Source organism: Drosophila melanogaster, chromosome 3L, assembly GCF_000001215.4.
Source record: "Drosophila melanogaster chromosome 3L".
Lineage (NCBI taxonomy): Eukaryota > Metazoa > Arthropoda > Insecta > Diptera > Drosophilidae > Drosophila > Drosophila melanogaster.
Window position 1 is genome coordinate 13,876,039 of NT_037436.4, and position 27,198 is coordinate 13,903,236.

The 27,198-nt window shown below is 40.4% G+C and overlaps 2 protein-coding genes across 9 annotated transcripts in view, besides 1 other annotated feature; one reads left to right on the forward strand and one right to left on the reverse strand.

The window, feature by feature from the left end:
* The window catches only part of dysc (dyschronic), a 35,823-nt gene extending 8,625 nt beyond the window's left edge, over positions 1-27,198 (reverse strand). For 2 of the 7 annotated variants that reach the window (NM_001274883.2, NM_001274882.2), the window contains exons 1-13: positions 25,647-27,198; positions 15,211-16,042; positions 14,777-14,915; positions 13,511-13,641; positions 11,132-11,427; positions 10,563-10,883; positions 10,325-10,496; positions 10,133-10,243; positions 10,042-10,071; positions 8,667-8,761; positions 7,998-8,274; positions 7,226-7,297; positions 340-420 (exon numbers count right to left, since the gene is read on the reverse strand). In NM_001274883.2, the coding sequence (NP_001261812.1) occupies positions 340-420; positions 7,226-7,297; positions 7,998-8,274; positions 8,667-8,761; positions 10,042-10,071; positions 10,133-10,243; positions 10,325-10,496; positions 10,563-10,883; positions 11,132-11,427; positions 13,511-13,641; positions 14,777-14,915; positions 15,211-16,029 (2,544 nt within the window). In that variant the 5' untranslated portion in view covers positions 16,030-16,042; positions 25,647-27,198. Of the gene's footprint in view, positions 1-339; positions 421-1,585; positions 1,592-7,225; positions 7,298-7,997; positions 8,275-8,666; positions 8,762-9,687; positions 10,072-10,132; positions 10,244-10,324; positions 10,497-10,562; positions 10,884-11,131; positions 11,428-13,510; positions 13,642-14,776; positions 14,916-15,210; positions 16,043-25,646 lie in introns of those variants that run through there. The other 5 variants (NM_140411.5, NM_001274881.2, NM_001274884.2 and 2 more) reach the window with 4 other exon arrangements.
* CG13737 (uncharacterized protein) lies at positions 2,956-7,018 on the forward strand. 2 transcript variants are annotated; one of them, NM_140409.2, is made up of 2 exons: positions 2,956-3,057; positions 6,601-7,018. In NM_140409.2, the coding sequence occupies exon 2, from the start codon at positions 6,617-6,619 to the stop codon at positions 6,851-6,853; it is 237 nt and encodes a 78-aa protein (NP_648666.1). In that variant the 5' UTR covers positions 2,956-3,057; positions 6,601-6,616; the 3' UTR covers positions 6,854-7,018. The 2 variants fall into 2 exon arrangements, with proteins under 2 accessions (NP_648666.1, NP_729931.1); NM_168562.2 differs by lacking the exon at positions 2,956-3,057 and adding an exon at positions 5,733-6,150.
* Positions 20,350-20,400: a mobile genetic element.

Sequence of the window (27,198 nt, forward strand, 5' to 3'; positions counted from 1 at the left end):
TTTCGTTGCAATGCACATTCAAAAAACGGTTAAGTTAGTTAAGTTAGTTAATAGAGAGAGAGAGAGACAGAGTTACAGAGAGATAGAGAGCGAGTGAGAGAGTGATAGCAACAATACTAAGTAGTTCAGGCTAAATTGAATGCAACGAGATGCAAATTGAAAGGTCTGTTCCAAAAGAAAAACAAAATGCAGACTGTGAGAACATTTCGCAGACAAAAATGAATCCACTCAACTTGCGAACACAATTTCTATTTTGTGGTTGCTGGTGTCGTTTTATTATTAGGTATTTTGGTTTGTTTTCGTTTGGTAACGTTTAACGAAAAATACATTGGCACTTACTAGAGGTCGTCCCCAATACCATGATTTGACACGTTGTGTTAAACCACCCAAATGTGAACGCAGTCCATCTAAGTAGCCGCCCTGAAATGCACACAAATGAACAAACAAGAACAATTTCGGGGAGTACGGGACAAGAGGTCACGGAAATCGCAGGAACTCAAAAACGATCTGAATTCAATGGATCTCTGATGGTGGTACAACAAAAGTGGTGAGGGCGTCGGGTGAAATGAGAAACTCGTGAAAACTGAGTGAAAATCAGGGGGAAAAAATCAGTGTGCTAGGTTTAAAGAGAGAAAGTAATAGTAGGAATTTGTGGGTCTTTTTTGTGGGGTTCCTAGGTTATAGTTTGTATTAAGCTAGTCAAGCTACTTTGAAGTTTGTTACTGGATATAAAGTAGAAGAATACGGGAGGTTATATGTTACTTTTTTAACTGAACCATAACTACTTATATGTACTATTGAAGTCGAATACCTAAGGTCTTTACCACAATATGGGTCTGTATATGTTTCTAAATGAAATTAAATTTTACAATTGCTACTACAGTTATAGGTAAAACTACATTTTTCATATATACTCTCTATAGGATGTAGTTTACAAACAAAAAATTAATTTTTTCTTTATATATACTAAAGAAGTTTCTACATTTTCGCGAAAGATCTTTGCAACAAGTGCGGCTTAGCATCATGTTGATAAGACAGCTAAGCTACATATGCTGCCGGCTGGGCTGAAATGTTGCGTACACTTTAGAAGCATACTTTTAGGCTACAATTTGAATTTCCTAGCAAACACGGATTAATCTTCGCCTACGCCTACTAAATCGCGTTCAATTGCTAATTAGCTTTGGTTATGTCAAAACTTTGTGAGGTAATCTTCTCAAAAGCTCCGTTGCATGGGGCTGCAATACGCCCACGTTCACGTTCCCACCTCTTGCATTTGGAAAATTATGCACACGAATCACCAGCGGCGAAATTAGTTAGAGAAATGGCTTAAAACAGAATAGCGGGCTAAATATTTACAAGAGGTTTTGTTGCATTTTCTTTGGTTACGCTTGCTTCCTTATTGGTTTTTCCTTTGTTAAGTATGTACTTTGTATATTTATTTGGTGTTTTGCTTATATATGTATGTGTGTATGTGTTTTGTGTGTTTCGCATTTGGTTGTGTGTGTGCGTGTGAGTGTCGAAAAGATAGTTTCGGAAAGTGCTTAAAGTGTAACAAACGCCGAATGCAGCAAAACATCAAGCTTACCTGTTCCTGTTCGCAATTAATGCGTTTCCCAGTCCATTGCGCATACGCAGCGTGTAACGATGGCGAAAAAAGAAAGATGGAAGCCGTAAAAATAAAGGAAAATTAATTATCGCCGCTTAGTTGCTAATGAGCTTCATCTCTTTTCAATGCCAAATGCAAACGCCTTTCTGGCCATCAACTGCCGCCCAGAGTCAGTCGGCAGAAATGACAAATTTTCCGTTTACGTCATGTTCGAGCAAAACAAAAAGAAACCCAATTGGTAGATACTGTAGAGGCACAAAAAATATCAGTGGCCCATGGAAACCAAAAACGCAGCACAGCTGCAGTTTACGGCAGCTGCAGTATCCCACAGATACACTTTATTTATTTGTCACTCTAGTTTGAGCATTGCGTAAATCGCACTCTTACACTCGCACTTAAAGCGTGTACATAAATCTTGGCGATATAATTGCAGTATAATTTTTAGTCATAAATATTGACAATCTTTGTTTATCAAATCGTTTGCCATTGTTTCTGTCGTCGCTGTGGGTAATTTTTTACATTACTAGGCCATAAAAAGTAACTGGGAAAACGTTCAGTGGCAAAACGTCAAAGAAAGCAAAACTTAACGCAACAATAAAAACCCTAAGTTGGAAAATATGCATATGCCAAGCCAACTCAAAAATGCTCTAGCAAAGTCAAATGCTTGCAGTATAATCAGTGTGAAGATTTTCAATTTTGTGAGTTGTAAAGGTAAACAAATTATTAAACGAACCATATCTTATAATATAGTTATATATGTAATATAATGCTAATTCACTTATTTGAATTAAAAGTTATATTATTAGTGAAAAAGTAGTAATACAAGTAAATTTTTAATATATATATATTTTTTTGTCAATTAACAAATCAATATAGCTGAGCGTTAATTAGATTAGATTTGCAGCTATTAATTGTTGATTGTCTTTTCTTTTTAAATACAGTTTTATAATTAATATATACACTCTAAACGCAAACCGAGTGTTATTGCTTCTGGGGACTCAACCCCTCCCAATCGTCAAAAATTGCTACAGAACTTTGTTATAGTTTTGTTTTAGTTTCCCAATTGACTTGAGTTAGCTACGGAAGTTCAACTATTTTTAGCAGTTCACAAGGTCTCTAAAAGATTTGGTCAAACTCCGTACCATCTGCCCACGACTCTGGCCGAAAAAGAGTAACTTGCTGCTGCGGCTGGCTGGGCATCGTCAACTTGGTTGGCTTTTGGCAGCAATCGCAGCAGCAGCAGCCGCAGCAGAAACAACAGCAGCAACATGAGCAACTACAACCGGGCAACAGCAGCAGCAAAAACTATGGACTCAACCGGAGCTCTACCTTCAGAAAAGTCTGCAGTTTCAGTCGCGCGTCGTCGCTTCGAGCGTGAGGTTGAAAACCCAGTCATCAGAGGAAAATAAACGTTAACACCGATTTGTGCGGCCAACAAGCATCAGCTAAAAGTGCGTATTACGAGGCTTAAATTGGACGAGAAACAAGTTGCCAGTGGAGTTGACAAATCTCGCGTTTCGTTACATTTCGCGCTCTGTTTGCTGCCAAATTGTTGCATAAATAATAATACTAGCAGAAGTTTGGTCTGGCTCTTCTGTGGTTGGTTATATCATCGCAATACGTTTCTGCGGCCTTTTGGCAGGCGAAACTGTTTTATTGCTTTGAGTTTTGCATTCAATTAACTAACTACTATTTCTCACCTTTTTCGGCTGAGCTAATTTCCTTTGTTACTTGTCTTAATTGCCAGAATGAAGTTGAGACGCAGTCAGACAGCGGTTTCGCTTGATTTGTTGTCGTTCTTTTTTTGCAATTAAGTTGCCTTACGGAAATGGGGGGGCATTCTAGGTGGTAAGACTGCGAAATAGTTGCTAAACATTTCGACCCAGAAAAACCATCGGCTGTCAGCTGTAGGGAAAGCCAAAGAGGTAAGGTAGAAATGCGCAAAAACACAGAACCAACGAACGAAAGGCTTTTAATGGCTTTTTAGACAGCCTTTCAGTGTGTCTTTAGGCCTAAGGGCACTGACAACTGACTCAAGTAATTGCCTTTAGAAAAAGCATAAATACTAATACCCCTTTTCCGAGGAGAAACCTAATGGAGATTGCTCTAATAAAACATCATTCCGGATGTTCACAAAGAGCCCACTCTTCATATGTTCATCAAAATTGGCTTCGGTTAACCAATCGATTCTGGCCAACTTTGACCCACTTCTCATCACCGCTGATCGTCGAATGCAGAGTCAGAGATTTGATAAATTATTCAAAGACATTCGGTCAGCTGTCAGTTTTTTTTTTTTTTTATAGGTCAATGAGCTAGCCCAAAATGTGAACACAATTATTCATATCCAGTGTCACAACACAGAACTAAACTCTGATCTCAGGCATGTCTGACTTCATCGTTGGCATAACAATAGTGTGAATTAGACAACAATTTAAATGTTTGCCTTTTGTTTAACTTAAGAAAAAGTTAACGAAAAAAGGTTCCGACTGGAAGAACGAGAAAAATTTCACCAGAACCAATGGAACAACTCCAGCTTCAACTTTTTTAACCAGGAACCGGGAAGCACAACTTTCACAGAAGAGAAAGAGAATTTTCCACATAATAATGAAAACTTTCAGTCAATTGCCTGATGTCAGCCCATTTAACTGTATTTTCCCTACGCACATCATCATTTTTGGGCAATTTTTCTCCCAATTTGTTCAATAATTTTCCTTTTTTTTTTTTTTGCGTCTTTTGGTAAGCTGCTCAGGGCAACCATTTCAAAATCAATCAAATTTATGACTTTGCAAACTTTTGCAGCCAAGATTTGTTGTCGTATTTGATGATGTTTTTTTAGCCATAGCTATTGCTATGTAGTAGCTCATTTTTGTAACTCGAATCGAAAAGCTGGCAATCATCATTCATAGCACATGCCATTGACCTCGTTGTTCACTCGGAGGCTGGGGGATTTGGGGAACTGGAGGCTGGGGACGGGGGCACCTCTTTGTCATTAGATACGCAGCGGAGGAGGGAGGGGACGATCAGAGTTCAAAACTGATTGGTCAACCAAATCGATGGAGTTTCCGAACGCAGTTCACTAGTAAAGCTGGATTTTATTAATGCCATTGCAAGGTCGAAAAAATTATGGTTTTTTAAATTCAAAAAAATTGCTGCTTGCAAAACTGTCACCCGTCAAAAGATATCGAATGCAATAAAAGATAATGTCACACGGGGGCCAATAAAAACGAATTTCGCGAAATAAAGACATATTTTCAGTTTTAATTACTTAGATATACATTTTCAAAACAAAGCTTATATTAAGGCCAAATTCGATTTCTTCAAAAAGTCTCCCTAGGTTTAAAAAAAAACTTCACAAAACTTTTAAGAGTATTTAAATGGTAGCATAATTACCTAGCCCGTGGGGAACCCAGTCAAGTATAATTAATAATGTCAAAAGATGATGGGCTGTCCGGATTGCTAAAACAACATAATGGATAGACGCAAAAGAGTTTGTCATAACGGTTAATCAAGATTCAAGACTTCGCACCTCCCTGCCCCCTTGCCACAATTAAGGTTCTCATTATGATGGGTAAGAGTGTTCTCTATTGACAGACATGTCTTCAAACTGACAGTTCACCAACTGGGCTCAATCTCATAATTATATTTGACACCCATTGAATTTGTAGACCGAATTTGGGTTTGTTTTTGTTTTCAGCTACTCTGGTAGACTGGTTTTCGCTACGCATCCAAATGGTTTATTTACACTATAAACAAACAACTTCTTCTCGTCTCGTACTTGCTTTTGGGTTTGAAAACTTGCAGCTACAACAATTTACTTTCCATTTACGTTTGCTCTTGACAAAGTTTTGTACCTTATTTAGTACATTTCTCTAATGACCCACTTCGAGCTTTTGGTCTTGGCCGTTGCTCTGGCCCGAACTCAACATCTCTCCCCCCCCCCCTCGATTTCTATCCCCGATACCGCCGATTCCCTGTAATTTCGAAAAAGTGAGTGTCCCATAAGCCAGACAAGCGACATCCAACAAAAAGTTGTTTGTCAGTTGTAGTTGAAATCAAACTGGTTACTCAGCTGCTGCCGTCTGGCTCTGGTCCGTCCTCCAGCCATCCAGCCATCCAGCCATCCAGTCTTTCAGTCCGCCAGTCCATTGGCCATCGTTCATCGGTCGGTCAAGCCGGCCCAAATGGTGTCAGCTGTGTAAACAGGGCTAAGCAAGCGGATCGCAAGCCGTTTAGCTGCTCATTTCCCCGCTGCCATAGCCATCGAAATCAATTTCTTGCGAACCGAAATCCAAAATCTTGCCCTGAACTTGACTGTCTGCATGTGATACGGTTGAACGCCTTTTGCGGAAATTATTGCAATTTTCTTGTCTTGTCTTCTAGCCGAACACACATAGCACCGTACATTGGGGTTTTGACGGTGGGTTTACTTTCACTTTTGCCGCACTTACTCAACAAGTTGTGGGGGCCCGCTGAAGTTTGCTCACAGGGGAAACATTCATCAAAAGATTGAAGAGCTCGTCTTTTCGCTCTAACTCAAATAAGAAGTTAAGTGCATAAGTGAAGTTAGCTGCACATAAAAATAGTTTTTTATTGCAGCGCAATTTTTTCTAGTTTCTAGCGAGTTTTAAAAGCGTTGTGTTTACAATCTTTTAAAAAGAAATTTCAAAGATTTTTACTACGAAGTATTCTTTGCATTACTCCTTATATAAGTTCTACTTTATATTGAGATCAAATATTAAAGTCTTGTCTTAAAGCTTGATAGAACTTAGTAATGACTTATAAGCTTCAAATTAGAGTATTTAATTACACAGAATAATTAGTTAGTTAAATTGAATTCATTGGTGTGACTTAGAAAGCGCCACAATTCCTTTTGTTTATTTTCCCTCACTTTTCCAAACGAGTGCAACGTCAAACCCTTAAACAAAGTCCACTCCACACTGATTGCAACTTTGCCAAAGACCAACAAATCATTTAAACAAATCAAACATCAACAGGCGACCGGCGAACAACATGGAGACCTATTTGACGGAGATCAAACAGTTGCGCATACCACGCCCGAAATTTGAGCCCAACAGTTGCCATCAGCAGCACCATCATGCGGTGACAGCCGTCGGAGCCACGCCCATCCAGCCGCCCCCGCCCCTGCACCACCGTCAGTGGCGACACTTTGTGCGACCCTTTACGCCGCCACGCGATTACCATCTGCCCATGGTGGCCGAGGGCTCCTCCATGCACGACAAGATGTGAGGAGGATTCACATTCAGTGGATGGGCAAACATGATGCATTACTCCCACACATAGCCCCACATAATATACGATACCTACTTAGGATAGTGCTTAAGTCTAGATGTTAGCTTAGTTAACGTACGATAGATACAGATACAGTTGCAGATACAAAGAATTAAAGTATACAAAAAATGGAGATTTCTTTATAATTCGGGTTTTTAAGTAAGTGTGCTGATCATGAAATGAAACTTCATGGCATGAGCAAATGGATTTTTGAGAGTGTTACTTGGAACTATGTTGATAATCTGTTGCTCTACCATTTATAAAATATTATATTTAATACCCAGAGATATCAGAACCTACGACAAAATCACGATCGTTTCGCTTACTCACCGCATCTGGTTCGTATTCCGGTAAAAGGGTTTCGCTGCCCCGGCGAGTTCTGTGCTCATCACAGCCGTATTCCTAAGCCGGGATAAAAGAATTTACAAGATACATTTTTCAGCGGCTTATGTGCTTCTTTGCTCGACGACCAATTCGGTTTGGCACTGGTCTAAATGCGACTTAACAGTATTACAACACTCAATAGCCAATTGGACAACATTTAATAAGGAAGTACAACATAACCGGAAACAGAGACAAAAACGCAAACATCAACCACATTGAGCAGTTGGACAAACATGGAAAAAGATTCAAAAGTATAAAAAACGACAATAGACGTTACACACAACAAGAGACAAAGATACAAAAAGTAGATAGACAGAGAGAGATAAAACCACTAAAGATACAAAATAAAGTAAGACATATACAACAGACAGACAAGAGCTGCAGATTGCAAAACTCGGCGATGTAACAGCCGAATGTCAATTTTTTTCAATAAAAGCTTAGAAAAACTTAAAATACAGCATATTCATCAGGCAGAGATTTCGGTGCCAAAAAAAAAATATTGTTAGAAAATAAAGAGGAAACTTTATCAGGAGACTCATCGAGTAATTTTCTTCAAAGAGCCTAGATACGAATGTTTCAAGATAGGTATCTTTGACAGATTAAAAGTTTTTAGAACAGCTTGCGGAACAGTGAAATTAGACCTTCAGTGGTAACAATATACATATATAGAACTTTTTCAGCTTGCTACCCTATTCGCGCGACTCGCTTCAGTCCTGACCTGTTGCTGATTGTCTTTGGTCTGCCTGAATTTCAATTGACTTGGTCCCAACGGATGGTGATGATGACGACCGGATCCCACGTTGCCGCCGATACCGCCCAGATGACGCAATGAGGCATGGTGGGGTTGATAGTGTTGCTGCTGCTGTTGTTGTTGTTGTGGAGGCGACAATGATGATGAGGACTGGTTGCTGCCTGTCTGATAATGTGATGCTGGCTGTGAGCGATGCAGTATGGGTCCCGCCGACATGGGACGATGGGGCAACTGTAGTGCGGGTCTAGCGTATACATATACACAGGTCAGTTAACGGTTATGATGGGAAATGGGTGCTTAGGGGTCAGTGTTGGGAAATTCCTGAATAATATTTTCGAGCTATATATCTATATAGCTATATATCTATATATATATATCTATATATAGTATATATATATATACTTTTATAATAAGTAAAATTTTAATTTACACAATGCTAAAATTTTGTAGTTCCGAATAAAAGCACTTTTAGTTCTATAAGCATTAATCATCATCATCTTTTCTTTTCACACTATGATAATGTTAAAAACGCATTTGTGAATCTTTTGTAAACTACTACTACCCTATCCAACACTGTTCAGGATGGGATATTTTGGAATATGGGATTATATGGATTTTAGGTAAGTGGCTAGGTACCGTTTGTATATATCCGTTACGGTCATGCCCAGGCCCGAGTCCGACGAAGGACTCCGTCCGGTGGCGGCTATTATTTCCAAATCATCAGCAGTTACCTGTTGGCGAACGGAACGGAATGGTACGGAATGGAACGAATCGAACGATTTGGTTTGCATACGATTTGCGAGTGAGACAGTGACAGCTGAAAGGTTTGACAGTGAGTGAGAGTGAGAGGGGCTCTAGCCTAGGCTTCTGTAGAATTCTACCAAGCATAGACAGAGAGATGAAGAGAGAGCGAGTCAGAGAGAGAGCCTAGGTAGAGCGACAAAGATAGAGTGATAGGGAGTGCATTCGTACTTCGATCGGTTGTTAAATCAATTGGTATTTTATATATTGGTGCTGATTCATGGTGACTGTTGTGGTTTCTTGGTTATCCTTTTAAGTGCATTTTTAACGTGGGATTACATGAGATCAATTTGATATTGTACAATAATTTTATTACTTAGTGTACTAAATCTAAAGATTACTATTAGGTTGAGCTTTGTCATACCCCAATTATCAAAGCAGATATGTTTTTTATATTCCGTATGTATGTACATCTACAGTTTGGCTCATTTGGAGTCAACTGCACTTTTGAAAATAATTAAATTGGATTAAGTTTCCACAAAGCAATTTTTCCGATCGATTTGGTTTTCTTTTTGGCTTAAAATACATAATTTTACAAACAGTCTTCTTCTTATTGCTATAAAATATGTAAAAACTTCGCCACTACAATGTAGAGTAAAGTTGTATGTATTTATATGTGGGTATTGGTTGGAAAAATTGACATTCGATTTGATTGTTTTTGTTTTGAAATGCAATTTTACTTGCAAAGGGCCGAATCAGATGTAAGCGAGTTTCTGAAAGCTTTCTCAAAAGTAAATAAAAGAAAATTACATGCATTTGTTTTGTAAATGAAAGAAGCAATAACTGGTTTAGAGTCGGGTGCCTAAAGAAAGTATCAAGTGTACGTATCTCGTTCAACAATTAAACTACAAGTTTTGTTTTGATTTTCTTTTGTCGAGTGTTATTTGTATTTTTTCTACAGTTGGAACAAATAAGTTAAAGTAAAAGTTACAAACATACAGTGACAACAATTATTAACGACAACAGCAAGAAGAGAAAGATATACTAAACAATAAACACATTGTGGGAATTATATAGTATAGTATAGGTAGTAGAGTAGGTATATAGACGAATAGTAGACAGTAGACCGGTTGAACAGTAGTCAAAGTTATTTAGAGTTTATTTGGCTGAACATGCTCAGTGTGTATTTTTGGGGGATATAGTCGTGTCTCCCTCTTAACTAAGTGTATATAGTGTCTGTGTCGTAGAATAAATCTTCTAAAAAGCTTACCGGCAAATCACGGGCGGGGTCTCCCTTACGCTGTAAAAGATTATAAAGTTTACATATGGGATTAACAGGGTATAGAGATCAACGGGCTTACCCTATGCCTATCCACGCTATAAGGATCGCGTTCTCTGCGATAGACGAGCTCATCGTATCGCGTGCGATCCTCGGGGAAAACTAATTCCCGTATTTCCGTCACTAGCGTGTGCTAAGATGGGAAATTGATTGATGTATATTAAGTTTCTCTTATTCTCTTATCAGGTATCCCTTGACTAGGTTAAACACTCACCTTTTCGTACGTATCTAACATCTCTAACAAGACGGCAACAAAGGCATCTATGGTCATTGCTTTCGCACTATATTCGGCAATATAGTAGGAAAGGCTTGCAAAGTGATGACGGGGCAGCAGGGAGCGCGCCTTCTCCTCCACCATGGTCGCAATTTGACCTTTTCGGCGTGCTCTGTAAGGCAAAAGCTAGATGTTGTAGAATCTCTTGAAAAGAGATTTTAGATCAGTCGAGACCCACCGTGTGCCCGTTGGACTGTAGGCGTCCCAGGGCTCCATCTCGATGGAGGTGCAGGAGTGGGGCACCTTGCCCACGTCACGTATCACCAGCGACATGCGTTTGTGGTACTTCAACTGACCCACCGCCTCGTCGTGCGTCACATCGAGAAAGGATTGCCCATTGACCTCGAGGATCTCGTCGCCAATCATCAGTCCGGATCGATCTGCCACGCTGTCCTTATCTACGCCGGTGACAAAGATCCCCAGGCCGTACTCCACGCCGCCACGGATCATCAGGCCCAGAGACTGACCAGGTTCGATCAGCAGCTCCACGCGACGTATGCTATCGGGTATAGAGTGTTAAGTTGTTAACTAAGAGCTAGAAGCTAGATGAGGTAGGAAAAACAGGTATGTATTTAAGGGTAAACCCTATATTTATCGGGACGACATTATCAAATTTTTTAGTTCAATCTCAGAGTAGCGAATCCTAAGTATTATGAATATTGGTACATTTTAGTGCCTTTTGTTAAAATTTTTTTTTTTTTTTTCAAAAAGGTCTGCTTTATTTTGAAATATTCTATATATACTCACCGATCCCTTCGCTCGCTGCGCCTGCCCCCGTACTCCATGGGCGGGGAGGCGGGTCGTCCGTGGCGGTCCATCCAGGAGCAGGTCTGGCGGAAGGGCAGACCCGCCCCGGAGGCCGCCGCCGCCGCTGCTGCCGCTGCCGCCTGGTTCTGTGGGTGCAGGGGGGGAGCCATCGATGCGTACATGGGGTCGCGGGAGGGCGGACCGAAGCCGTGGAGCGGGGCGGTCGAGTTCAGAGTGGGCGGCGCTCGCACCGTCATACTGATTTGACGTGACGATTTCAATATCTGCACACATCTCTGCGTTAAGAAAAAATGTGGCAATAGAAGAGACACAAAAAAGAGAGGACAGATGCAAGCAGAACGGAACGAACCAACAAGAGAAGAGAGAAAGAGAGAGAGAGAGTGGGAAAATGGAGCAAAGTACTAAAGGAAAATTAACAAAATGAAATGGAAATTCGCCAATTGCTTGGACAAAAACGTGTACGTAACGTGGTGCCAGAATTTTCCGATATTATTAATTAACTTTTACTGTGAGCGTGTTCGTTACTCGAAATACCACCCAAAATTTCGCCTGACTTTCATTTGTCGGCGGCCTTTTGCGGTCTGATTTTGTTGTCCGTTCTCAGTGAAGCTTGCCACAATTTGCTGTCATTATTTTAATTGTTTCTGACCAAAAAACTAATGTGAGAATGTGCAAAGTTGTGTTGGTCCATGGAGAAAGGGGCTATGTGCGGGTGCTTTGTGCAAATTGGTCTGTGAATTCTCGCAGGTGTTGCCTGCTTTTAGGGGCTTCCAGGTTCGGTTAAAGTCCTAATTTTTCGGTTTGTGGTGAACTTTTCGGCCAACTGCACTTATTTTTAATAAATGTATAAGGATTATATCAAACTGAAGTGCAGCATCATAGCATTTGTGGTTAGATTCCTTGACATCCAGCAAGGATGTAAATGTGTTGTGAAATGCTTTTCAGCTCAGTTTTCTAGTTAAAAGGATGTGTGGCAGCGTTATGGAATCTTAAATTTATAAAATTCGAGCTCTCTACTGTGTTGGCAGAAACGTCAGTCCTTTGCAGTCGGTCAACAGAAGCTAACAACTAAAAGTGTGTAAATAAAAAGCATTTAACAATAATAGAACATACCAAAATAATTCTGATACAAAATGCGACTAATCTATTGCCAATTTTTTCTCAGTGTATATTTGTATTAGTGTATTATTGATTTTATATTCATGGTTTTTCTCAAATATATGTTCGTATTTGGTTAAGTAATATTCATACAAAACTGTATCGTGTGCATAAAGATTTATATACTTGTAGAGGAAACAACTACGAAAAATCGCTCAAAGCAGACAGCAATCGATACGAGAAATGGAGTATATATACATATATATATATATATATATATATGCATCTATATTTATGTTTCCTGGTTGTGTGGGTTCCCAAACAAGTTCTGTCGAAATCGGTTAAAGTTTAAATTGCTCGAAAGCGTGAGAAATGGCACACCATGTGCCAATCTAGTGCCAAACCTAAGCCTTCGTTCCTTCAACCATCTATGTAGTTATATGTTTGAGAATGAATTATATTGACTATCATAACGTGTCACATAAAATATTCCACAATAAATTGACTTTCGTTCGTAGGCAGCTGCCACCATCGAAGGGCCGAGGAAAGCCCATTCTTTTGGTTACTCTGTCAAGTGTCGACCATAAAAGACGATGGTGGCCTACTGAATACAATTTACCCGTTGTACGTCCATACACATATATGTAATATATTTGTGCATATACGGGTATGCTTGATGGATAGAACCCCATTATGGACAACTCTTAAGAGCCAGCGATTGACAAACTGAGCCTGCCGATACCAGCGCTGTCTGGCTGGAAAATCGCATTAAAAATCAATAAGGCGTACAATAAAATTAGATATTTTTTGATGGAAGAAAAATTTGACATGGCTGTCAGGGTCGAACGAAAGAAAGAACTGAGCACTCGAATGAAATTCGCAGAAGTGTATACAGTTCGTGCCTCAAAAAATAATTTAATTTATTTCTGCATTTTTGGTTGAAATTTCTGTGAATTCGAAAAAATGATTTTAATTAGATACCTTTAAGGCTTAAGATAAAATTTAACAACATATTATTTCTAATTTTCACTTAAAATTGTATTAAGATTATATACGGTTCCCAAGTCAATCTATTTTATTATTAAATAAAGTAAAAATTTTTTCGGCATCAAAGGACCTTTTCTGCCCATCCCACATTGCTGTATGCTTTAATCGATTTTGATCTAAGTATAAACAACATTAGCTACTACAAAATATTTAATAAAGATCAAAGAAGATATAAATATTTATGCGAGCGTAAATATTTTGTGGGATGCTTACCTTCAGCGCCTCCTCGTGATTGATTGAGGTGAAGGGGGTGCCATTCACCTCTAGGATTGTATCACCGGGTCGCAAGCCAGCGCGTTCGGCCACCGAATTTTCCTCGATGCGTGAGATGTAGACGCCTAAGCCTGGAAAAAAAAACAATAAAAACAGGTGGCGGGGGAGGGGAAATCAATTAGCCAGCCCGCTCACACACTCGATTTTTAATATAAAACCCCCTTTCGAGTCCCGCCGAAATTACCCAGGCCCCATTCTTGCATGGTCCTCTGTGTTTTTCAATTTTTCAATTTTTTTTCTTCGTTTTTCGTTGTTTTTCATTAAGCTCAGCCATTTTGCAGTGGATTGAGGATGGAGCGCGGCAGCCATTTTATGTTTAATTTATAAAACACTTGTGTGACTGTGTGTGTGTGAATGTGTGTTTTTCTGTGTGTGTGTGTTTGTGTCCGTATATGTGACTGTGCACAATGGCGACGAGGTAACGTGAAGAAGAACTGAAAAGAGAAGCCTGCATACGGTGGCAACTTAAATAGATTTTTATCGATTTTAAAGCCGTCCGCATATTGCAAACTAAAAATAAATTCAACGGCAGGAAATGGGAATGAAGGCAGGAAGAGTTGAAGGGAAACAGACGAAGGAAAACAGGCAGGAAGGGCTGGTTAGCCAAAAAGGTAGTCAGGTGCAAAATGCACTTGGAAATGTCAAAGCTGCTGGCGGTTTGTCACACACAAACATCCATGCCAATACACGTGGTTACTCAAACGAGGACGGACGGACGGACACATGGCTCCGTGAGACCCGGACAATAAAACGAAATTGAAAACTAAATTGCACGTAAGAGCTTCCCATGCGAAAAGGCACGGAGAACACGGAGAAGCCATCAACCAAAACCGACTGGGCGTAACACTGGTATCAAACACCAAGGGGCGTGGCAGCGGACAGATTAAATGGGTAGAGAAGTGTTGGGAAATTTCAGGCTTTTGCGACAAATCGGGGGGCTTAACAAGGTTTACTGCTTCTTATTTATTTACTATGTATAAGCCAATAACACGAGATTAAGGTGCAAATTATGTTTGAAACGCTCATCCCGACGCTCATCCCCAAACAATATATATCTTTAAATTGCCTGGTCACCTGAATCACTTATACGACTAGTTGACCATCCCCAAATTTATAGCTAAATTAAATTCGGTTTAAAAATATTCGAAAGGACATTCTTTCGTTCGATTGCAGTGAAGTTTTCTTTTTAGCCATTTATGCACTCACCTGAGTCTTTGCCTCCTTTAACGCAAATGCCGAAACCATGATCGATTTGCTGGTCGCGCGACATGGAAACGGTTCGCGTCGTAAGTTCATGGATATTCGGGACACTACGATCCCTTTCCCGCTCCCGATCCCGATAAATCTGAAAAATAATAACACATTAGAAAAATTAGAATAATCACATAGCACTTAGAATTTGAATTTTGAGGCATTTAAAATGCATTTGATAATCATTAACGATTATTTATTGCATTTGCGAATGTATTTAGGACAGTAATACTTCTTCTAAAGATTATCAAGGTGAGATCATATTTTAGTCCCTAACCTTTTTATCTCTCAAACAATAATTTTTTATACACCATTTTTATATATGTATAAAAATGATTTAAATATTTGCTGTATGAATATATGAATAGAGTGAACAGATTGACACCCACCTGGTGGGTGGTGGAAGGCGGACTGCTGGCGGGGCTCCGCCTGCCGGTGCGATCCCGATCCCGCGTGCCGCCGTTGCTGTAGTGGTAGCTACTCGTAGGAACTGATGACGACTGGGTGGCGCCGAACATGCGTAGCACCTGCTCCGGCGAGATGGGTCGCTTCTTGTTGCCATTGCTGCTCGCGTGCTGGCCCATCGATCGCCCACTGGCCGCCGTCGAGGTGGGCAGGGTGCCTGCCGTTCCGGCGGCCATGTGGCTGGCGGGTGAGGAGCTAAGATAGGCGCTGCCACGCCCCGGCAACGAGCCGCCCTTGGTGGGCACGCCCGCCGAGTTGAAGTAGTAGTGCGGCGAGTGGGGGCGCTCGACGATCGTGTAAGAGGTGCCCGGCGGGGAGTAATATAATCCCGATCGACCGCCGGCGCCGCGCAACGAACTGGTGCTGTTGCCAACGCGCGAACCGCCTGCCGCCGCCGACGATCCAACGTAGGGTCCGCTGCCCGGCGGCGGACTGATCATGCCAAAGGCCATTCCAATGTCCTCCGCCTCGAAGCTGCTCGGTCCCGGCGCTCCACTACTGCGCAGGTGGTGACCACTGAGTCCCGCCGATCCGCCCGTCGGCACGCTCGACGACGACTGCGTTCCGCCCATTGAGGGCCCAAGGCCAAAGCTGGCGGCTGCCGCTGCGGTCGCATTGTATCCGTAGGGTCGGGCACTCCATCGCGAGGGTCCAAGATCACAGAGTTCGGCATAGTCGTTGCCAGCTGCGCTCATTGTCAGGGGGTCGCCGTCGTATGGAATGCCACTGCCCCCAAGGCGCATTACACTGCTGGAGCTGCAATGGATTGATTGACATTAATCAAAGGGTTAAATGTTGACTAAAAGTAGAAAGGAATCTTCTAGTTACAAATTGAGCTTTGAACCGATCCACCAAGTACGGTTTCTATGTTCCCATAGATGTGTGAAATGGTCTCTTTTTTCATATTTCTTGAAAAGGCCTAATCGACTCCGGCTGTCATACCAGGTACTAACAGGCCAGAATTGGGTTAAAACATCCCCTCTGCACCGCTCCTCTTCACCATTCAATCTGCAATCCCGCGAACAACTTTTGTTTGCGTACGCAGGCCGCTAAGCCGCCGCTCGCACTGAGCGCCACATTCAGTGCAAACAATGGCTTAATCTCCAGAGTCATATGCTATAGTGCTGTCCCTCTTCCCTGTTTCACCAGCCACGCGAACACATACACGCCAACACACACACAGACACATTCATTTGCGCACACTGCGAAATCAATGGGAACTTATGCCCCGTGCTTCATTATTTATGTGCCAACTTTGGTTGGCAAAACAAAAACAGGTTAGCACAAAGGCAGCCTATGTGCCACACTCCCGGTGGCGGAGCTCTTGGCCCAAACCATCCTTACACATTTACACGTCGTCCTGATGAAGGAAAGAGGGCACCTCGCTACTCATAAATAGTTGAAAATTGCCGTGCTCACACATTGCCACCCACTTAGCCATGGCCCTGGTTACGGAAATGACTGGAACACGATAGCCATTCTGTAGTTCTGGATATAAAATATTTGAAATTTTACAGGATTTAACAAAAACGCTGTATATTTTACAGGCCGATGCATCACATGTATTGGCATTCAATAATTACTCCACATTCCAAACTCTTTCAAATAAAAAAGTCCAACTAAGAATGCAAAACTTCAAAAATAATGGAATACAGGTTTAAATAAAAATTAAACAAACACATATTTCAGTCTTAGGTCATACAGCCAAGCATCTAAATGTTAAAAATTAGTTTTAAATAACCGAAAAAGTGAATTTTCATTCAAACATTTTAAATAGTAGTACACATGTTAATTGAATTACAGACAACTCAAAAAAAATTCAATTTATTTTTAAAAAAAAGTTTGAATCAATACAATTCCAAACTGACTAGCTCAATGATTGGATTTCGAATGGCAATCAAGGGCAAGTTCCTTAACTTTCGATCAGCCCATCGAATTCAATTAAAAAACTTCCCCATCGATTATGCCAATAAAAGTTGTAGCAAAGCCATAAACGAAACGCTGTCGATTAATCGAGTGTAAATAGCAAATAAGTTTCGAGTACTCAAATACTCGGGCATATGTGAGTTTTTCTTTTTTTGCATTTGCATTTGCATTTGAGTTGTTAAGCTGCGTGTTTGTGTGTGTGTGCGTGTAGAGAGTGAATGAGAGGGATGAGAGTTGTGGAAAGGTAAAGTGCACTTTCAGCTAAGCGCTGAAGAACAAAGCGCCGGCCAATTTGGTTTGACGCTTAAGCGCACTTAGCGGTCGACCATTGGCAAACACAAACACAGGACATACCAAACACGCACACATGCTTAATTCAGTCAGCAACACACATACCCACACACACACACGCACACCGAGACACCTACGTAATGGCTGGCAATTGTGCTTACGTCTAACAAGCAGCCAATAATGTCCTTTTTGATTTACCGATACACATTTGCATTTCTTTCTGCCACACAACAAATTGGCAAGCAGACGCCATTACAAATGAGGCTAACAAATACACGCGCAGAAATGGAAAACATATGTTTGCCAGTGTGCGTAAGTGTGCCAATGTATTTTGTATAAATGTCAATAAGAAGCATCAGCAGAAGCTTCCCTATATTATATAGATATGACAATAAATTTCTCTGCTGCTCTTACACTCTCTCCATCTTTTCTGTATATTTTTTTTGTGTTATTTATTTTTCTTTTTGTTCTTGTTGCTGGCTTGGCTTTGTTAGAGAATAAACGACAAAAACAGCATGCTCCAAACGTATTTACTCATGACCTTGGTAAAGCACAGCCAGGACTGGCACACACACACCCACACTTGCCCAAGAACCGCACTTGGCAAAAGTGCTCCACTCATTGTCATTAAGTTGTGGGGCTTGGACTTGATCGTCCTTCTGAAAATTCCCAAAGACAACTTCCCAACTTGAAAATGATAAAACTGATGAGGTCCCAAACGGCAAAAATAGTCGTATTGCGTCAAGGAGCGGGTATTAAATCAAGTTTGGGATCTCGAAAAGACAGTTTTCATCCCGAAAGCAGGGTAACACATGCTGGACTTTATCAGTATGTTTGCGAAAGACTTGTTTGCAATCGCTAAAGGAAGAACTAACTGCTAAACGGTGACAAAAAAGCACTCACACACCAACACTCACAACCACAGTTGCCGCCGTTTGTCGTTGGCGCTTGACACAAGGACATTTTTCATGTACGCGTTGTGACATTTTTCGGAATTTGTTAGTCTGACTCTGGTTTGTGCCAAGCAGCCAGTCAAGAGTGCATAGATAGACCGTGTGATACATGGCTCAATTTTTCGCACTTTTTAAGTGAGCTTCTTAAGCCTTCTTAAACTAAAAAAGTGTTACTTCTAAGAGCAACAGACGCTCACACTATTTTTAATACAAACATTTTCAATTTTAGAAAACATTTTGATATTTTTGAGGACTTAAATTCCACTGTGCCCAGTTCCAATTCTCGTTTTTGTCTTTTTCCAACAGCTGGCAGTTTGTTGTAACTGTTTCGCCGTTGTCACTGCCACGCCGCCTGCACTTTGCCCCCTTTTCCACCATTGACTTTGGTTTTTGCTGTTGCTGTTGTTTGATTTGAAAATAAGTTTTGTATATTGTTCACTCCAGTTTTTATTGGACTCGAGCCTAGGCAGTTTTCATGTTGCATGCTCTGTCTGATTTTACACAGAAAAAAAAACACGTACAGCTCAAACATTCAGCGATATTTACATGAAGTTTTTCTGCAATAAAGTGTTATTAAATTTATTTAACCCTTTTCCTCTGTAATAAGTTATATTTAAAAACACACATATTAAAAGTGAAACAGAGCCAAATATATGAATTTTTTCTGTGTCGATGTGGGTGAGTGTCCTTTTACATCGTCCCTTTTGGTCCGATGCTCAACTGCGATTGCAAGAGTCATAGTTGTTGTTTTTTCGAGTAGCTTGCATTTTTAAAATAATTGCTAAGCACATTTCGATGTTTGAGTATTTGCATACAATGCATTGTAATGCCTACACATACAGGCGCAAATGAACAGGAAGAAAAGGAGGCCCCCAAATGTATGCTATGCAAAAAGACTTGCTTTCAACGCAAGCCCGTTTATCGCTCGGCATAAATAATTGATGTTTAATATGCGCCTGGCATTTAACGTTCAGCTTTTCAAGTGCGCTTAATAGTTGCCAGAGGCATATTAAAACATTAACCAAAGCTGCAGAAGTTCGCTTAAGCCCAGGGCATTCATCAACGTTCATCATCATCATATCAACGAACTCCATTTTTTTTTTCCTTTCTTTTTTTCGTTTACCTTTTTTTCGGCGGTAAAGTTCTGGGGAAGTAATTATGATAAATGCAGGATATGCACGAGTTTGGGGGCTGTTTGCCAAAGCGGCATGTCGAACTTGTAACTGGGTTAATTGCGCGTAAATAAAAGGCAGGTAGCACACGGGGAGCATGTGCCTTGCCCATATTCCATTTCCGCGGTGCTGTCAATAAATCTTGAACAAGATCTCGTGGAAGTTTGATAAGCAGAGCATTGACTTGAGTTACGTGACTTTGCCTTGTTTACTCTGCGCAGCAAATCACATGAAAACATGTGCATTTTCTCTTTATTCCACAAGCTGAGTTCTTACTAAGTTTTTGATAAACCGGAATATGCAGCGTGTTGATTGTCAGATGGGGAAAATAAGAGATGATACGCAAGATGACTCACATTGGATTGAAATGTGAATTAAAGATATACAACATTACGAATTAGTGAGTTTCAGCTAGTGTATGTGCTGAACTAAATAATACACTAACCTAATCGCATCTTAGTTCAAATACATTCATATGAACATAATTTCAGCACTCCTCTGTACCATATTGATTGCCTGCAGATAAAGGATAATCCAAGGACCTAATCAAACAATGACGTTGCTTCTTGCCCCGTGAGTCAAAACAATGCAATCGAATACATAATGGAAATGCACTAGTTCATGTATTAATCAGCTTTGTGAGTGCTGCGACTCAATTACCTTACGCTCCCGGTTATTTGATATTGGATATTTGAACGCCTGGTATGTATGTGCTTATGTACAAACAAGATTGATTGCTTTAGTCGAATTCCTCGACTATCAGATACCCATTTAGGCGCCACTGGAGTCTTCATACTTCATCTCAACTTTCAACCTTTTACAGTACACCTCGTATACTACACGAGATCACAGACGGACGGTCAAACGGACAAGAACAGGTCAGCTTGCCCAGTGATCATGATCAAGAACATACGGTATAAAGTCAAAAACGTTGCATCATTCAATGGAATGTATTTAATAAACAATGTCTTTAATGTTCTCTAAACTTGCTTTTTAGCTACTTATTTTGGTATACAAACATATATTTATATTTCAACATGAGTCCCGCCTTTTTTTACTCAAATTTTCTTCTGCTAGCATAAAGGGTGTGGTTTTCTTAGGTTTTTCCTTCAACTAAAACGTCACGTAGACGACACGAAGCCAGAAGAAAATCTGCCATAATAAGATATGCACAAATGCGCATGCATAAGTTAGGGCAGACAGAAAGAAAATTGCCGTAAGAAACCGAAAACGTGGAAAAGGCACAACAAACCAGACCCGAAAGAAGAACAAACCAAGTTGACTTACATGTCAACTATTGATTTTTTAATTAAATATTAATGAAGCACGAGGAACGGTTACAACAACAGCAATGGCTGTGGCAAAAATGGCACAAAACACGCTCGAAAAAAAAATAAGGGAAAAGTTGAACAGGGAAGTGGAACGCCTCAGGTATGCTACAAAAAACATGACACACAAAGAAGGGTCCTGGCACCCTGAGCGAAGAAAGGTATACGAAATATACGAGCAAATTACGAATTTTTAATCACACGTCGCGTTTGTTACATAAGCGGGAATATCAGATCCCCGCCAAACCTAAAAAACGTAGCAAAAAAGCGAACAGAAATCAAATAAAATAAATATGCAAAGCGTCGTCTCGCTGTCCCTACCACCCACCGCCACGTTTTCCGCCCATATTTCCCTCTTTTGAGTAGGTCGTCTATGCACAGACACGCAACTACACCGAGAAAAACTCTTACATCATTCCGGAAAATAGCGTTTGTCCTTCTTTGTCAAAACCCTCATATATATATTGGATACATTAATATCTTCTGCAGTATAAGTATTGTGATTTATCTAATAATGATCATATTTTCAATTTGAACAAATTAAAATTTTTAAAAACTTATTGAAAATTATTTATACATTTATGTATTTCATTTCTTTTTTCATTCTTTTATACCAACGTAAACAAGCAGTTGGTATTTTTTATAAGCTTTTTGATTTCTTGCCGATAATTATAATATATATGTGATCCTGGATAATTTTTATTATTATAATTATATAGTTAAAACCAAGCGATAACTTTCTCTCTGTGCAGCGGTAAAAAAGTAGGAAATGTGTGGAAATGTAAAAGGCAAATGAAACTAACTGGGGAAGTCAGGATCCGGGGAGTGTGTGTGTGTGTGTGTGCCAACGAGAGACAGGACAGCCAGGACAGGCTGGCATTTCCTACAAAACGCCGAGCAGCATTTTGTCCAGTCACGAAAAGTTAGTTCTGGGCAAAAACAAAAAAGAAACCATAATATATACACACGTACCGCTGAATGGCTGGAGTTCGGGTTAGCAAGAAGCTCTCGAGTCCACAAAGTCTCAAGTTGAATGAAGAACTCACGCAACTTACACACAAACCAAAAGGTGACTGTGGGCAAACCCAACTAACATATTATTCCCGGCATGGATTCTAGTTTATGCCTGCAATGTAGCTGGGAGTACGAAATTGGTGCATTTGAAAATTGATATTTATGACTGGAATAAATAATCACACATATCACAGGTGGGGCGATGAAAGTTTGCTGATAGTGGTGTTAAATTACCATTCATCTTAATTATGAATCAATGTTATTGACAATTTTAGCCTTTGGCTTGACATTCGTTTGTCTCTGCATTAAAGTGCTGAAAGCCTTCATTGTTTTTCACATAAATCTCCTATAGAATATTCCACATAATTTGACTTGCCAAGCTGCAGCTCATAAGCCCCATAATTATTGTGTCAGCTAACTGAAAGTTAATAAACCACCCATTGTCATGAAAATAAAATCCAAAAATAAACTGCCAGACCAAATGGGGCACCAGCCAAAATCAATAATAAATACATAAACAGGTCAAACAATGCCGCAACGAAGAAAGACAGTAGGGCAGCCATTACCACAATGGGCTATGGAAAACTCTTCAATATAAGTGCAAAAACTAATAAATTCACATATATATTGAGCTTTCTGCTAGACTCCATTAAATTTAAATATTTGCTTCTATACATTTCAAAAGAATTCTCTGTCTAAAAAGCTATGTTTATTTTGAGTGGATATTGAGTAGAGCACACAAACTATATTATTTACTTCTGCAATTTTGTGAAGCTCTTTGAAGCACGCTGACTTTATCATAAACGACACACTTTATAGAAAGCCATAAAGAAAGACATTTATTATTCATCACGTTTAAACTCGCAGTTCACATTTTGGCAACCCCGCAGTGCAATAAATAATATAGCGTTTTATCAGAGTCATCATAATCGTTGAGTTGCGTGGGAAAGCCCCCGAGCCTGCACATTTCCGCCACAAATAAGGATAATAAGCCAGCAATTAGTGTCACCGATGAAGACTGAAACAGAAACATGGCCCAAAGCCAAGACCCCCAACACACTTAAGGCAATTTTCCCTGGTTTGAAAGTAGGGAGAATAACAAGGAAAGAGGTTAACCGAACCGCGTCGTACAGACGCAAATCTATTATCCCACATCCTTTTTACATCCTTCAGCAGAAAATGAAAAAAAAAATAGAGGGAACGAAGGAAAAGTTGCAAGGACAAATCGCAATTCCAGTTTTATGAATATTTTTCTATTTGCCTATGGAAAACTGCTGAATGGTCCTTACTTTATCAAGACCTCCTTGCGACCCAATTCAATGGCTAAAGGTGAGGGAAACTTTCTTAATACAAGATACTCAAAGGACTTGCACACGGTCATACAAAAAGAGACGGAGTCCGACATTCAATTGCCACCTTACGGCTGTAGGATTTGCCATTTATAATGTGTGCGTCTGTGTGTACGCTTGAGTCCTGGCAAACTCAAACCGAAAGTCTTAAGTGAATTAAGAGGAAAACTTGCAACATTTCTAAGGCGACCCTAATTCACCCCCACACCGCATGTCCTCCATCAAGGTTAGCCCACTTAATGAGCTCTTGAAGTGCTCAAGCTTGAGTTTGCTAAATACATATCTACGAGCATGAACAAAAAAAGGATTATTTGATATGGCAGCCCCGCCTTCCGTTTAACGATATCCTTCTGACTGGACACCTGTGTCTTCGTTTGCCACCTTCCTTCCTTCCCCTCATAGGCTCCAAGATTGATTGTTATGCCAGCGAAAACTAAAAAGCAGTAAGGGCTCGGCTCTCTTCCATACCACTTGGTTTTGCTTTAGTTTGGCTTCGGCCACTTAATGACTGCCAGCCAAAAACTTGTGGATAGTGCGAGGTCAGGGTGTGATGTGCGTTCCGGGAATGCCAGGAAATGTCACCCACACCTTGAGATATACCATAAAACAATTATTGGAATTTCTCTCTTTCACCTTCGCTTTTCGGTGGGTAGGGTTTTTCGGCTTATTTTATGATGGATGTAATTAAAGTTGGTGACTGGGGAAGTGGGTCACGTAACTTCAATAGCAGATAGCAGATATTTCAGCGTAACCGCTTCATGGGTTTACAATCTGAGATGCCTTTCATAATATAAAAAATTATGATCTTAGGGAGATATTACAAGAATTGATCTTTTTATGTAGGCAACCTTTTAATTATAACGCAAACCAAAAAACCTCACCCACCTTGACCCAAAAAGATAGTTTGCCTTATCACTTTCACAAAAGCCATTATTAACGACACAGTGTCAACAAAAATTTCGAGTAAGATATTAATAACCTAAAAAACACACTCGTGGTTGACACTTGGTCTGAGACGAACACGGGCTGAGGCTAAGTAATAACTATTTAATGAGTTTCTGCCACAGCTCGGTGTTGGGTAGAAGAAAGTAACTTGGCCGTGAACCAAGTGCCAACTGCCGTCATCGGGAAAACATTCCATCCACTGACGCCATTTAATTAAAATTTGCCCCTAATTAATTGCCGAAAAGCGGAAGCGCACAGCCTGACAGGACATTGGGTGTACTAGGCGTATGAGTGATGTTTGCCTATTTACATCAGCTCCCATTTGATTGGAGCTCAGCGCACTAATTGGAAATGAAAATTTGATTTCTCACATTTCTGTGGTCGGCACAGCTATTTTGCATTTCGCACTATTGAATTCGACGGCTAAATTTTACCCACTGGCATGAATTATTAGTATTATAATACGTTGGACAACCGAAAAGTATGCAACACTTTTGTTTTTTGAACGATTTTTTTTTTGGTTCGCTGCCATCATTTTTGCTCTGCATAATTGATGGCTGAGCTTTTAATTGAAACTGAGTTGTGGTTATTATGAGTATAACGAAGGGGACGTGTCCGAACGGTTCGCGGAAAATTTATGCAAATTAAGATTGCACTGGGGGCGGTTGCAATTAAAGCCAAATTGCTGCGTGAAGAGCGGAGAAAAAGAATAAAAGTTCTGTAATTGAAGAGCGTTTGAAGGGTGCGAGTACCGAACAGGGCTTGAGATAAAATCGAGAAGAGCGTCCTTGAAGAATTGAACGTTTTTTTCCGGCAAGAACTTGTTAGTCCATAGGAAATTTGTAATTATTTGTAGAAATAGGAAGGTGTGGAACTAAGACTTAGTAACCTACATTTAAAAGAACTTTAACTGCAAACCCTTTTTTGGGGATATACACGAATTTGTGCAGTTAAGCCAATTAAAATTAAAATGACTTCTTATAAAATGTTCTATTCACTTTTAAATTCGATAACTGTCTGAATGTATATGGTATTCTCCGTTTTAGTTTCATTATGATAAATAAATTATAACCCATATCTTCATGTCGTATTATTGTTTCATATAAACGTAAAGTTAAAAAAAAGGATGTAAAGCTATGTGCTGAATAAAATAGCAAAAGGAGACCAATAATATTACTTGAAACAATGAGACTACTGTATTCACTGTATTCTTGTGACGAGTTTTGCAACTTTTTATTTAGCACACTTTTGCGGACCGAAGCATTCAGACCTATCGCCCATTCAAAACTATAAACACAATGATTTATTATACGTATATCAAGTCCTTTCACTGCACCTTATTTGTGCCTTATCTGTGTTCACAATTTGGGTTGTATGCTCACCTGTTTGGAATTCTAAGGATACATTAAAACTGCCGTTGCTCGGGCGCGGTGTGTGTGAGTGTGTGTGTTGGTGAGAGGCGGCCAGAGGAGCCTGTGTGTTGGCCAGTGTTTGCTGGAGGCCCCTATTGAATGGATTGTGACACGACCGGACGCTCGTCCTGTCCGCAACACACAGTTGTCCTGCTGCCAGGCTTCCTGCAGCAGTCAGCTGATGCTGATTGTGACGCTCCTGCTGCTTGTGGCATGCAAAAAGTTTTCCCTTTGAGTTTTCCAGCGCCGTCCGCCCGTCCGTCTCTCTCTCTCTGTCTGTCTGTCACTCTTGCGCTTCCTGCCTCTCGATGCCGCCACGTTGGGGCGAGAGTGAAAGTATTTTTTTTTTTTAATTTTTTTTAGGTTGCCTCTTTGTTGTATTTTATCGTGGTGAATTAAGGTTGAGGGTGCTACTCTCTCTCTCTCTCGCCAAGCTTTCTCCCACGCTCAGAGAGCTAGGCACATTTTCTGGTTGAGTAAATTGTTGAAATAATATGCATGATATTCGCCAGCCACACAGGGACACTTTGGTTGAGGCTCATAGATAATATTTAATAATTTTATTGATGATTCTTTCGGTTTTATATTCTTATAGCGGAATTCAGTTGGCAAGTTTGGCTGTGTTATGTGCCGAATAGTTTCTGCTCTCTTTACGCCTATAATCTGAATACTCCGTATCCCGACCGAGCACTCCGAAACCGAAACCGAATTTCGGACTAACGACTCCGAATCGACTATCGTACGTGGCGAATTTGACGTTTTGTGTAATTTAACCTTCTGCCCTACTCTTCTCGAATGCGTCATCGGGAATCGCGTAGAGTGGAGTTGAGTCGAATCGAATCCGCTATTTATTTGCTTAATATTTTATTTGGCACCCACACACGCGCACGCACACTTTGTTGCACATGTTTGCATTTTTGCTGGCATATAATATTTTGGTTTTATTAAGCATACGCCATGTTGTACGACGCGGACCCTCGAACAGCGAGTTGAGAGCCTTGGCCAGAAGCCGTCAAGGTTATTATTTCCTTGGTGTTTGTCTCAAAAAGTAACCCTCATCTGCTACTGTTTCATTTATTTTTTGCTTATTTTTTTGCAACCAATTTAATGAAGGACCCTTCTCGTTGGCTCTAGTTCAGCCTGTTCGTCGCTGTATCTACATGCCCCGTGCATGTTGACAAAAAAAAATTGTTGAAGGAGGAAAATCGTTTCACACATTACACACAACAACACGGAAGAGGCAGAATTGCCCTGTCTCTTTCCTTCTTTCGCTTTAGACAGCCCATAATTGGTGTACTTCCTTAACTGGCATTTCAAAACACTTTTTATTTCGATTTTATCGGGGTTATTTGGCTGAAGCCTTTTGCAATTATTTTGTAGCCAACTTTTTTCTTTTCCACGAAGCGCGATTTGGGCTGCGATTTTGTAGTTTCTTTCCCTTCGCTCTCTCCTTCTGTATATTGTTTTATTTTTCAGCGGAGCTCCGCGTCTTGACCGTTTGGCTCCACTTCTCCGACTACTT